The sequence below is a fragment of the Hyla sarda genome, chromosome 4, assembly GCF_029499605.1.
Source record: "Hyla sarda isolate aHylSar1 chromosome 4, aHylSar1.hap1, whole genome shotgun sequence".
Taxonomy (NCBI): Eukaryota; Metazoa; Chordata; class Amphibia; order Anura; family Hylidae; genus Hyla; species Hyla sarda.
Window position 1 is genome coordinate 238,276,912 of NC_079192.1, and position 12,906 is coordinate 238,289,817.

Sequence of the window (12,906 nt, forward strand, 5' to 3'; positions counted from 1 at the left end):
GACCGGCGGCTGCGGTTCACTCCGGTCGGCTCATAGACATGCATTAAATATGGTTCCCGTATACGGCTGAGTGCGGGCACCACGATTAAGCCCCACCCCCCTCGTCACAGCCGTATACGGGAACCGAAAGTACAAAACGTAGTGTGAACCTAGCCTAACACTGATCAATGCTATGCTATGAAACAGCATTGTTCAGTGTTTGGAATCTAGAGATCACAGTTAATGGTCTCCTATGGGGGGACAAAAAATTGTTAATAAAATGTTCATTAGGTTGGCAGTATAGTTCCCCCTACATTTGGTAGTTAGTATGTTCCCCCACATTAGATTGGCAGTATAGTTCCCCTACATTAGGTTGGCAGTATAGTTCCCCACATTAGGTTGCCAGTATAGTTGCCCCACATTAGGCTGGCAGTATAGTTCCCCCCACATTAGGTTGGCAGTAGAGTGCCCTCACATTAGGTTGGCAGTATAGTTCCCCCACATTAGGTTGGCAGTAGAGTGCCCCCCCATTAGGTTGGCAGTATAGTTCCCCCACATTAGGTTGGCAGTATAGTTCCCCCCCCACATTAGGTTGGCAGTACAGTTCCCCCCACATTAGGTTGGCAGTATAGTTCCCCCTACATTTGGTAGTTAGTATGTTCCCCCACATTAGATTGGCAGTATAGTTCCCCTACATTAGGTTGTCAGTATAGTTCCCCCACATTAGGTTGCCAGTATAGTTCCCCCACATTAGGCTGGCAGTATAGTTCCCCCCACATTAGGTTGGCAGTAGAGGGCCCTCACATTAGCCTGGCAGTATAGTTCCCCCACATTAGGTTGGCAGTATAGTTCCCTCCCCCACATTAGGTTGGCAGTACAGTTCCCCCCACATTAGGTTGGCAGTATAGTTCCCCCCACATTTGGTAGTTAGTATGTTCCCCCACATTAGATTGGCAGTATAGTTCCCCTACATTAGTTTGGCAGTATATTTCCCCCACATTAGGTTGCCAGTATAGTTCCCCCACATTAGGCTGGCAGTATAGTTCCCCCACATTAGGCTGACAGTATAGTTCCCCCCACATTAGGTTGGCAGTATAGTTCCTCCCACATTAGGTTGGCAGTAAAGTTCCCCCCACATTAGGTTGGCAGTATAGTTCCCCCCACATTAGGTTGGCAGTATAGTTCCCCCTACATTAAGATCACAGCGAATGTCACTCCTGACACCCGCTGTGATCCTCCTGTATAATGTATAGATGCGGCCGGCCGCTCTTCTATGGTCCCCTGCACTGACATATATATATATACACTTATTCATATTTCCTACAGAGAGTAGTGATTGGCTGGATCCATCTGGCCAATAGCAGCTCTCTGAGGGAAATATGAATAGGTGTATATATACGGCAGTGCAGGGACCATAGAAGTGCGGCCTGCCGCATCTATAAATTATACAAAAGGATCGCAACAGACCTGGCGTGATCTGTCAATTAGAACAGGTACTACTACTCCCATCATGGAACAGTGTGTCCCATGCTGGGAGTAGAAGAACTACCTAAAAAAAAATGTAAAAAAATAAAGAAAAAAAGTGAAAAACACACACACACACTACATTTTTATTATTGTCGGCTACATTTTTAGTGACCTGCCCGCACTCATAAATCGATCCCTGTTTAAAAATGTATAAAAATTTTGTTATAAAAAAGATAAATTTCGTTAAATACACTTTTTCCATCACTACTGTATCTTTTTTATTATTTTTTTTTAATGGTACCCTACGAAAGTTTATTAAAAGGGTATCTCCATCACTTTTTTGGATCGCTAAAGTCCAAAAAAAGAATAGAAACCGCCTACAAAACCCCCAAAGTTAAAACCCACATGGCGTTTTTCTTGGCGTTTTTTTTTTACTCCCGTAGATTTCTATGGGAGAAAAATGCCATGATTTCAGGGGGAAAAACACCATAGGCTCAACATGCTGAAATTTTGCAAAACCGCCAAGGAGCTGAAAAAGAGTGAAAAACGCCAAAAAGGATAAAAAAAAAATGCCAAACTGAAAACGCAAAGTGGAAAAAGAATTTTGCGTTTTTTCATTGATTTACAGTTAACATCTGGCCGCAGTGTTTTTTGTCCGAAAAAAACCCAAAGTGGAATTCCAGCCGGTCGGCTGCATTTTTGGCCGTATGCGGTTTCCCGACCGCGGGCGCCGCGATTAACCCCTTAAGGACCCGGGGTTTTCCGTTTTTGCATTTTCTTTTTTTCCTCCTTACCTTTAAAAAATCATAACTCTTTCAATCTTTCACCTAAAAATCCATATGATGGCTTATTTTTTGCGCCACCAATTCTATGTGAGACAAAATTGGAAAAAAAACGCCATTTTGTAAATTTGGGGGCTTCCGTTTCTGCACAGTAAATTTTTCGGTAAAAATGACACCTTTTTATTCTGTAGGTCCATACAATTAAAATGATACCCTACTTATATAGGTTTGATTTTGTTGTACTTCTGGAAAAAATCATAACTACATGCAGGAAAATTTATACGTTTAAAATTGTCATCTTCTGACCCCTATAACTTTTTTATTTTTCTGCGTATGGGGCAGTATGAGGGCTAATTTTTTGCATTGATAGGACTTATTGATCGTTCATTATTCATTTTTTCATGATATAAAAAGTGACCAAAAATGCACTATTTTGGACTTTGGAATTTATTTGCGCGCACGCCATTGACCGTGCTGTTTAATTAATGATATATTTTTATAATTCGGACATTTCCGCACGCGGCGATACCACATATGTTTATTTTTATTTACACAGTTTTTTTTATGGGAAAAGGGGGGTGATTCAAACTTTTAATAGGGGAGGGGTTAAATGATCTTTATTCACTTTTTTTTCCCACTGGAATGGAGCATGACGTGCGCCTACGGGTGTCTAATGATAATCTAGGGGTACTACTACCTGCCTGCTGGGTCTGGGGGGAGGGGGTTAATATGGGGGTACTACTTGCCTACTGAAGGGGGGTAGTCTGGGGGTACTACCTTCCTACTGGGGGGGGTAATATGGGGGTACCTCCGGCCTATCAGATTACCCCCACCCCCGGTATTAAGGTAGTATTCCTAGATTACCCCCCAAGTGGGAAGGTAGTGCCCCCAGATTAACCCCCTCCCCCCAGACCCAGTAGGCAGGTAGTACCCCTAGATTACCCTGGGGGTACTACCCGCCTACTGGGGGGGGGGATAATCTTGGTGTACTACTTTCCTACGGAGGGTGGGGGGTAATCTGGGGGTACTACCTGCATACTGGGGGGGAGGAAGTTAATTGGGGGTACTACATGCTTACTATTGGGAGGGGGTTAATATGGGGGTAATACTTGCCTACTGGGGGGGGGTTATCTGGGGTACTACATACCTACTGGGGGGAGGAGGTTAATCTGGGGGTACTACCTGCCTACTGGGGGGGGTTCTAGTATGGGGCTACTACCTGCCTACTGGGTGGAGGGGGTTAATCTGGGGGTACTAGATGCCTACTGGGGGAGGGGGTTAATCTGGGGGTACTACATGCCTACTGGGGGGAGGGGGTTAATCTGGGGGTACTACCTGCCTACTGGGGAGGGTGCTAATATGGGGCTACTACCTGCCTACTGGGGGGGGGGTGGAGGGGCTTAATCTTGGGGTACTACATGTCTATTTTGCTTGGGGCCCCCAAATTCCTCTAAACAGCCCTGTATACTGGGAGGGTTGCCCTGCTCCACCACTCATCCTCCTTCACAGGTTAGGTCTTTACAGTCCTCCAAGACGAGATGCGGCTGTGTATAGGAGACAGGAGACCGATAGCAGACGTCCCCAGCACGGCATCTGCTCAGAGGAACTTTTTGTTAAAGGGCCATCCATTGAAGAAGCACCAGAGTTTAACCCCTTAAGGACGCAGCCCTTTTTCACCTTAAGGACTGAGCCCTTTTTCGCAATTATGACCACCATCACTTTACGAATTAATAACGCGAAAACGCTTTTACCGAATATTCTGATTCTGAGATTGTTTTTTCGTGACATATTCTACTTTATTTTGGTGGTAAATTTTCGGCGTTAATTGCATCCTTTTTTGGTGAAAAATCCCAAAATGTCATGAAAATTTTGAAAATTTAGCATTTTTCTAATTTGAAGCTCTCTAATTGTAAGGAAAATGGATATTCCAAATAAATTTTATTTTTCTTCACAAATACAATATGTCCACTTTATGTTGGCATCATAAAATGGACATACTTTTGCTTTTTGAAAAAATTAGAGGGCTTCAAATTAGAGCAGCAATTTTCAAAAATGTCATGAAAATTGCTAAATCTGAAGGGACAGATGTTACAGAACTACAACTCCCAGCATGCCTGGGCAGTCGAGGCATGCTGAGAGTTGTAGTTTGGCAACATCTGGAGGGCTACTGTTTCAGCACCACTGTAACAGTGGTCTCCAAACTGTGACCCTCCAGATGTTGCAAAACTACAACTCCCAGCATGCCCCAGACAGCCTTTGGCTGTCTGGGCATGCTGGGAGTGGCAGTTTGGCCACCCTAGTGGTTGCCACAGTAAAGATCGTTTTACTTTCACTTTCAATTCCCCCCTCCCCCCCCCCCCCCCACACTGTCGATTCCCTACCTGAGCAAAGATCCAGCAGGCTCCAGCGAAGATCCCAGGTCCCCAGGCATCTTCTCCTGCAGGTACGGCCTCCATCTTCTTCCCAGAGCCCCTCGACATCCAGGGGCAGGCAGAACGGGGGGTTGCCATGGCAGCCCCCTGTCCTGCGCTGCCATTGGTCAGAACTCTGTTCTGGGTAACGCCAGGGGATAGGAGGAGATTGCAGCTTTGCGACCTCACTCCTATCCTTTAGGCTGATCGGGGCTGTTGCTGACAGCTCCGATCAGCCCTATTTTCCGGGTGCTTGGGTCACCAGAGACCCGATCAGGCCGGAATTGGAGAAAATCGCATGTCTGAATTGACATGCGATTTTCTCCGATCGCCGACATGGGGGGTCTCAGGACCCCCCTGGGCGATGTGCCAGGGTGCCTGCTGAATGATTTCAGCAGGCATCCAGCTCCGGTCCCCAACCGGCTAGCGGTGGGGACTGGATTTCCCACAGGCGTATGGATACGCCCTCGGTCCTTAAGGACTCGGAATGCAGGGCGTATCCATACGCCCTGTGTCCTGAAGAGGTTAAATCTATACATGTCCCAAGGGACACAGAGAGAGTTAAACTCTGCCCCTTTTAATCTTTGTATTTATCTGGAAGGCTCATCTCAGGCTGACATCAAAACCAGGAAAAAAAGTGCAGGCAGGCAGTGGCGGGTCCCCCTCAGCCTCTCTCAGTCCGCCCCTGGTGGGTGAACACCAAAGACAAAGTCATACACTGCATATTGAATCCCTAACCACAGTATATCAGTGTTTTTAACCACAGAGATCAATATATATATATACATATAGATACGTTTATTTGGATTGTATGCACCTTTTTTTTTGTTTGTTTTGGTTTTTTTTCCCTTAAAAATTTCATTTTTTCCCCATTTTTTAGCTTAGTATTGATGACTTCACATACTACAGCATGGCATATGGAAATGAAAATCCACTGAATAATGTTCAGGTAAGAGTGGAAACATTTTTTTCCATGTGTATTACAATACTGATATTTATGTGAAAGCTACAGTATGTCACCCAATTCACTCATAAGTATGCTTGTGTTCTAATTGTGGGAGGGGAGTAAGCTGCTGCCAGACACCTCTAGCAACATTCTTATCTTATTGTGCATGGCTTTTAGTCAAGAAAAATATTTTTGTTGCAATTGCCCCCATTTAAAAACTGTTTGACTAAAGAAAACTCATGGTGAGTATAAAACATAGATTCTTTTTTAAATACCATTTTACAGCCTCAGGTACATTGCCTCCAATGCTGTTTTGATTTTGTTTCTATGCCCCCTTCTTTCTAACATATAGGGATTTTACTATTTTACTGACTATATGTACTTTTTCAAGAATAGTCATATGGGTGTAATCTTTATTTAAAAAGAGAGAGTTAAAGGGGTTAACATAAGGAGACTATAGTAATTAAAGGGGTTATCCACCATAAGGTGATTTTAGTACTTACCTGCCAGACAGTAATGAACATGCTTAGGAAGGATCCGTGCTTGTCTTGTTGTTCTGAATCAACCATAACGTTGTGGCTATCTTTTTGGGAACTGGCTATTTCCTGTTAGAGATCCCTCCATTGAACTACACAGCCCAAAATTCCTTGTTTGTAAGTGTTAGGTCACTTTTCTTCCTTCCACACATCAGCCAACCCACCTATTGAAACATACCTGTGTTCCCTTCAATTCAAAAGACCAGTGTTTTCTGACCAGGGTTCCTTCAGCCATGGCAAACCTACAATTCACTGCATAATGATTTACCTCCCACCAGCGGTCGCTTCACCCATTGAAGCAAAGACAGGCTCCCTCTTAACACCTGACTAGTGATGTAATGTCTTGGGCCGCACTGCAACCTGGGAAAACCTGAGACAACAGTAATTTTGTATAGTGTTAAAAATAAACATTAGGGCCAAAATAAAAGAATTGCGAGACCACCATGAAACACAGGTACAGACACTATATTATGAACTACACTAACTTTACAGCCTCTGTAGCATAGTCAAATAAAAAAAAACTTGGAATACCCCTTTAAAGGTCATATGGTAATGTACATGCTTACTAAGGATCTGTGCTTGTGTTGGTAGTAAATGGCTGTGTTCTGTGTTCTCCATCACGCTGCTGGCTTGTTTTTGGTAACTAGCTAGTTCTGGTTTATGTGGTCTCCCTCAGACAACAATCCCCAGGAAGCTTTGCTTTAATATAGGAGGTGACTTATTTTCCTCCCACACATGGGCCCCAGCATAGCACAACCTAACACACTAGCTGTGGATCTGTGTGATAATAAATGCACATGTGAGCCGGTAACATCATCAGGGAGCTGGCTTTACACAAAACAGACAAGGCTGCCAAGCCCTCTTTTAACACCTAACTTGTGATGTATTGTCTCGGGGCACACAGCAAACTGAGAAAGGTCTAAGACAACATTAATTTGGCAGGCTACAAAAAATGAACTTTCAGGCAAAAGAAAGACAAAGAAACCAGCCACCAAATTCATGAAAGTATTACCATATATACTCGAGTATAAGCTGAGTTTTTCAGCACAATTTTTTGTGCTGAAAATGCCCCCCTTGGCTTATACTCGAATGAACTCTCCGCCTGTCAATCCCTCAGTGGTCTTCAACCTGTGGACCTCCAGATGTTGCAAAACTACAACTCCCAGCATGCCCGGACAGCCATCGGCTGTCTGGGCATGCTGGGAGTTGTAGTTTTGAAACATCTGGAGGTCCACAGGTTGAAGACCACTGCCGAGCCTTCGTCATCATCCAGACCCCCCTTTCGTTTTCTACTCACCTCCATTCGGTGGAAAGGAAGGGTGAGCTAGTCCGGGTCATCTATACTGCAGCGACCGTCCGGTGGGGAGGGTTAGTCGTTCTGCTGTCCATCTTTACCGGGAGGCCCTCTTCTCCGCTCTGGGCCAGCCCCGGACTAGTGACGTTGCCTTGAGGACGACGCACAGGGACGTTCATGCGCAGGAGACGTCCCTGCGCATGAACGTCCCTGTGCGTCGTCGTCAAGGCAACGTCACTAGTCCGGGGCCGGCCTGGAGCGGAGAAGAGGGCCTCCCGGTGAAGATGGACAGCCCGGAACGACAAACCCTGAACCCTGATGATGAAGGGGGGATGATGACAAGGAGGATCATGACAGGGTGATGATGATGTGGGTGAAGATGACGGGGGTGATGATGACAGGGGTGATAATGACAGGGTGATGATGACAGGATGATGATGACGGGGGTGTTAATGACGGGGGTCTGGACGATGACAGGGGGGGATGACAAGGGGGGATGATGTATTTCCCACCCTAGGCTTATAGTCGAGTCAATAACTTTTCCTGGGTTTTTGGGGTGAAATTAGGGGCCTCGGCTTATACTCGAGTATATACGGTAGTAACTAGACTAACTTTGCTGCTCCTGTCTCACATTCAAAGAACAAACAAAATGCTAGGCTGAGAAGGTGTGAATCTGACTCACATCCCTGAGCCTAGCATTCACACTATTGGAAATAAAGTGCCTGACCACTTGACTTTTCAGGGAAAAAGTGCCTATCTTAAAATCCTTATATGTTAGGAATGAAGGAGTATAGCAACAAAATAAAAACAGTGTTGGAATAAGGACACCTGAGAAGATGGTATAACAAACACCATCATGTATCAGAGATTGGGACATGTCTGTAGATAAGTTTGATGTGTTTGATGTATTTTGGATAATGTGCCATCATATTCACGGAACAGACAGCAAACCTTATCATATAACTGTGCTTTTTCCACGGTTTAGTTTTTAGAATCTTTTTTTAGGGTAACAACTGTCATTGCCTGTTACATTCTGTGTCCTTTAATGGATTATGGAGTTTATACAATTATGTAATGAATTCCAGCCTGCTTATAACTGTATTGTGAACAGTCATTCTCTGTCACCAGTGTGTTTATGTGCCATACATAATTTATACCACTTGTACTTTGCTGCTTCACTGTCTGACAGCTGACCTTTGTATAAAATGATTTGCTAAGCATAATTCCTGGTCCATGGAATGATACCTTTGTTGTTTGTCATGTGCCACATATATCTTTCAGTGCTGATACATGAAGTTTCAATAGAGTAAACATACATTTGCCGGAGCTGTGATATTTTCTTTGCATCTATTACAGGACATTTTGGATTCATCACCAGCCTCTTTAATTTTGCCCTCAGTAGACAAGATGGCAGTAAATAACTTGCCAAGCTACCTAAACCAGCAAGATGACTGGAATATAGTGAATGTTGACGATTTAAATATATCCTCATTGGAAATGGATTACAATAATCCAAACCTGATTATAGTAAGACTACAATCTATACCCAGGTACAGTAAACCATTATATAACAGTAAAAATTGCTACTTTTTATCAAATTTTTGGGGCAAATCAATTCAGAATAGAGGATGTGGCGGTGTATAACAAATATACAAGAGTTACACTATGTGCGCCCTGGCCATAATTGAAAATTCATTCAACCCTTGGGAGAAGTAAGGCAGGCACAGAAGTATTTTTTTTAAAGTGTAACTGTTGTTAACATAAACTTTTAATATAATGTAGATCATTCTATTATATGTATATTTGTATATACATTGATTAAAACATTTGTATATTTTTGGGTGAGAAAAATTCTGTTCCAGCAGCAATTGCATGTGTGTCTCTATGAGAAGTCCAAATACAGGAAGTGAGGGAAGGACAAGCAGGGCTCTGTGCAGGCTCCTGGCTTGTCAATCATCCTGTTGTGTGAGCCAGGAGCATGTTATAAGGTTAAGGGTGCGGTCACACGCTCTTTGTTTTTGCGGGTTTTCCGCTGTGTATTTGAAAGGGCTCTTCTCGGTTGTCCGCAGCAGATTTTCCACGGAGGAATTTACGCAGCGGAAAATCCGCCGCAAGCCCCATAGAAGTCAATAGGGACTGCGGCGGATTGTCCACAACGTAAATTCTGCCGCGGACAATCTGCTATGGACAGCCAAGAAGAGCCCGCCCCTTTCAAATACGCAGCAGAAAACCCACAATAACAAAGAGCGTGTGAATGCACCCTTAAGTGTACAGAGCCCTGCTTGTCTTCAGTGTACAGAGCCCTGCTTGTCCTCATTGCACAGAACCCTGCTTGTCCTAAGTGTACAGAGCCCTGCTTGTCCTCATTGCACAGAGCCCTGCTTGTCCTCAGTGTACAGAGCCCTGCTTCTCCTCAGTGCACAGAGCCCTGCTTGTCCTCATTGCACAGAGCCCTGCTTGTCCTCAGTGCACAGAGCCCTGCTTGTCCTCAGTGTACAGAGTCCTGCTTGTCCTCAGTGCACGGAGCCCTGCTTGTCGTCAGTGTACAGAGTCCTGCTTGTCCTCAGTGCACAGAGCCCTGCTTGTCCTCATTGCACAGAACCCTGCTTGTCCTCAGTGTACAGAGCCTTGCTTGTCGTCAGTGTACAGAGCCCTGCTTGTCCTCACTGCACAGAGCCCTGCTTGTCCTCAGTGTACAGAGCCCTGCATGTCCTCAGTGTACAGAGCCCTGCTTGTCCTCATTGCACAGAGCCCTGCTTGTCCTCAGTGTACAGAGTCCTGCTTGTCCTCAGTGCACAGAGCCCTGCTTGTCCTCATTGCACAGAGCCCTGCTTGTTGTCAGTGTACAGAGCCCTGCTTGTCCTCAGTGCACAGAGCCCTGCTTGTCCTCATTTCACAGAACCCTGCTTGTCCTCAGTGTACAGAGCCTTGCCTGTCATCAGTGTACAGAGCCCTGCTTGTTGTCAGTGTACAGAGCCCTGCTTGTCGTCAGTGTACAGAGCCCTGCTTGTTGTCAGTGTACAGAGCCCTGCTTGTCCTCACTGCACAGAGCCCTGCTTGTTATCACTGCACAGAGCGCTGCTTGTCCACAGTGTACAAAGCCCTGCTTGTCCTCAGTGTACAGAGCCCTGCTTGTCCTCAGTGTACAGAGGTCTGCATGTCCTCAGTGTACAGAGCCTTGCTTGTCCTCAGTGTACAGAACCCTGCTTGTCCTCAGTGTACAGAGCCATGCTTGTCCTCAGTGTACAGAGCCCTGCTTGTCCTCAGTGTACAGAGCCTTGCTTGTCCTCAGTGTACTGAGCCCTGCTTGTCCTCAGTGTACAGAGCCCTGCATGTCCTCAGTGTACAAAGCCCTGTTTGTCCTCAGTGCACAGAGCCCTGCTTGTCCTCAGTGCACAGAGCCCTGCTTGTCATTTGACAGGTACACTTAAATCTCCCAAAACAATGTGATAAATAAATGTTTGCTTAGGCAGACTGTACAAGAAGATCGCTGATAGTACTCATCAGTACCATATTATTACATAACATTACATGTAATCTAATGATTGCTTATAATAGTCACCTATGAGGACTTAAAAGTGTAAAATAAAAAATATATATATATATATATATATTTTTTTTTTTAACTATATAAAAGCCCCTAAATGATTTTTTTTTATCAGAGCAGATGTGGTAGCTCAGGTAACATGGCAGGTAACATGGCTGCCTCCATAATAGAAAAACTAGGCAATCTTGTCCTGGTGTGTCTATTAGTATGTATGGCCTGGGGCTTACATGAAGACCACCTCAAAGGGTTTAGCTACCTTTTCTTGAATCTCTCCATGTACTCTGTGCCATATAACACATGTGCTCCTATAATAAGCAACATGGCTGCCTCCATAATAGTGTACAAATTTTGAAAACAAAAAACCATAAAGTTTTATTCATATGTCCAGTATCCTACTCATATTTGATGCTGCAGATTTGATGCTGTAGATCTGCATTGAAATCTGCAGCTTTAAACATACAACATCAAAAATGCATAATATACTGTAGGTGTGAAGCACCTGTGAAACATGTTCTGTGTTAAATAAGAAAAACTAGGCACTTATGTGAAGATCATCTTTTCTTGAAGCTCCCCATATACACTTAATGCTCTTTCCCATATAACACATATGCTCCTATAATAAGTAGTTTCAGTAATAGTTTGATGGGTACACACTAGATAACAAGTATTGGGATATTTTAAAGGGATTGCCTTAGATTTAAATAAAAAACTGTCTATGGGCAAGAAATGTTATAAAATGTTGTAATATGGTTGTTTAAATTTACACGGCTCCTGTAAATCCCACAACTAGTGGTCCCCATACCTACTGGGACATTAATCAGTCCTGCAGCAGCATCAGGCTTGTCCATGAGTCATGGACAAAAAAACGACTCATGAACAAGGCTGCATGAGCAGACACACCAATCTCCACCCACCACCATAATGGAGGGACATGCCCCCTTCCCTTGAGAATAAGGTGATAGAGGCATACAAATTAGATGTACATGATCAGGATTAGGTACTGAGTAACAAAGAAATTTTTTTTGTGGGATCTGACAGATAAACTTATAGACTTATTGAGGGAGATTTACTATCATTGTCTATTCTCTGCAGTACTCTGGACGAGAAAAGTCTCTGAGCATGGGTCTATTGTCTGTGCAATTTATCAAACGTAGCACAGCATTTAGTAAATCTTGCGAATGGACATTATTGTCTATTCTACACAGCACTTTAGACAAGAAAAAGTCACATAAAAGTCTCAGAGCCTGAGACAAATAGACAAAAAAAAGTCTCATAAAAGTTGCAGAGCCTGAGACAAATATATCAAAAGTCGCTCGTTTATTATCACGGACTTCCCTGCCACACAGAAAGTATACTATAAAGCGAATATCTCGTATGTCTTCTGTGAGGTGCTGGCTGGTTCCACTTGCTTTCATTCTTAGGTTCTGATATTTGTACAATAAATTTAATCTCTCCAAACCACGTTTTTATTAAAGTATTTCTCTATCTATTCTTTAATGTTTATAATTTTAATGTTTATTATATTTTTTATATTTTTTAAAGCATTCTAAGTTAGCCCTCAACTCTGTTAGTCTAAATTCAAAAGGAGAATCATCCATGTGGTAATCGGCCAGAATCATAGGCTTGGTTCACACGATGGAAATTCAATTCTGGATAGGAAATTGGCACAGAGATTCCACTGCAGCAGAGTCACATTTAATTCAATGTGACTGCTGCTCAGGGCATACGTGGGATTTCCATGCCAAATCTTTCATGAATGGACATTCCTTTGTCCGTGTCCAACAGAATTAACGTGGTCATTCTTTGTGCGGAAGCCTCACGGAATGCCTAACTGTCTATGAGACAGCGTATTCCTGTGCAGTCCAAGCGCTGGAAGATTCTGCCAGTGCACGCACTGTATGGAGTGTGCGCATAGAGATTCTCTGTGTGGACATTCTTTCGGGA

At 43.9% G+C, this 12,906-nt stretch overlaps 1 protein-coding gene across 2 annotated transcripts in view; it reads left to right on the top strand.

Annotated features, from left to right (window-relative positions):
• LOC130366977 (V-type proton ATPase subunit S1-like) overlaps positions 1 to 12,906 on the top strand; it is a 116,307-nt gene that overhangs the window by 49,831 nt on the left and 53,570 nt on the right. For both annotated transcript variants that reach the window (XM_056569364.1, XM_056569363.1), the window contains exons 4-5: positions 5,520 to 5,588; positions 8,772 to 8,965. In XM_056569364.1, coding sequence (XP_056425339.1) covers positions 5,520 to 5,588; positions 8,772 to 8,965 — 263 coding nt within the window. The remainder of the gene's footprint in view (positions 1 to 5,519; positions 5,589 to 8,771; positions 8,966 to 12,906) is intronic.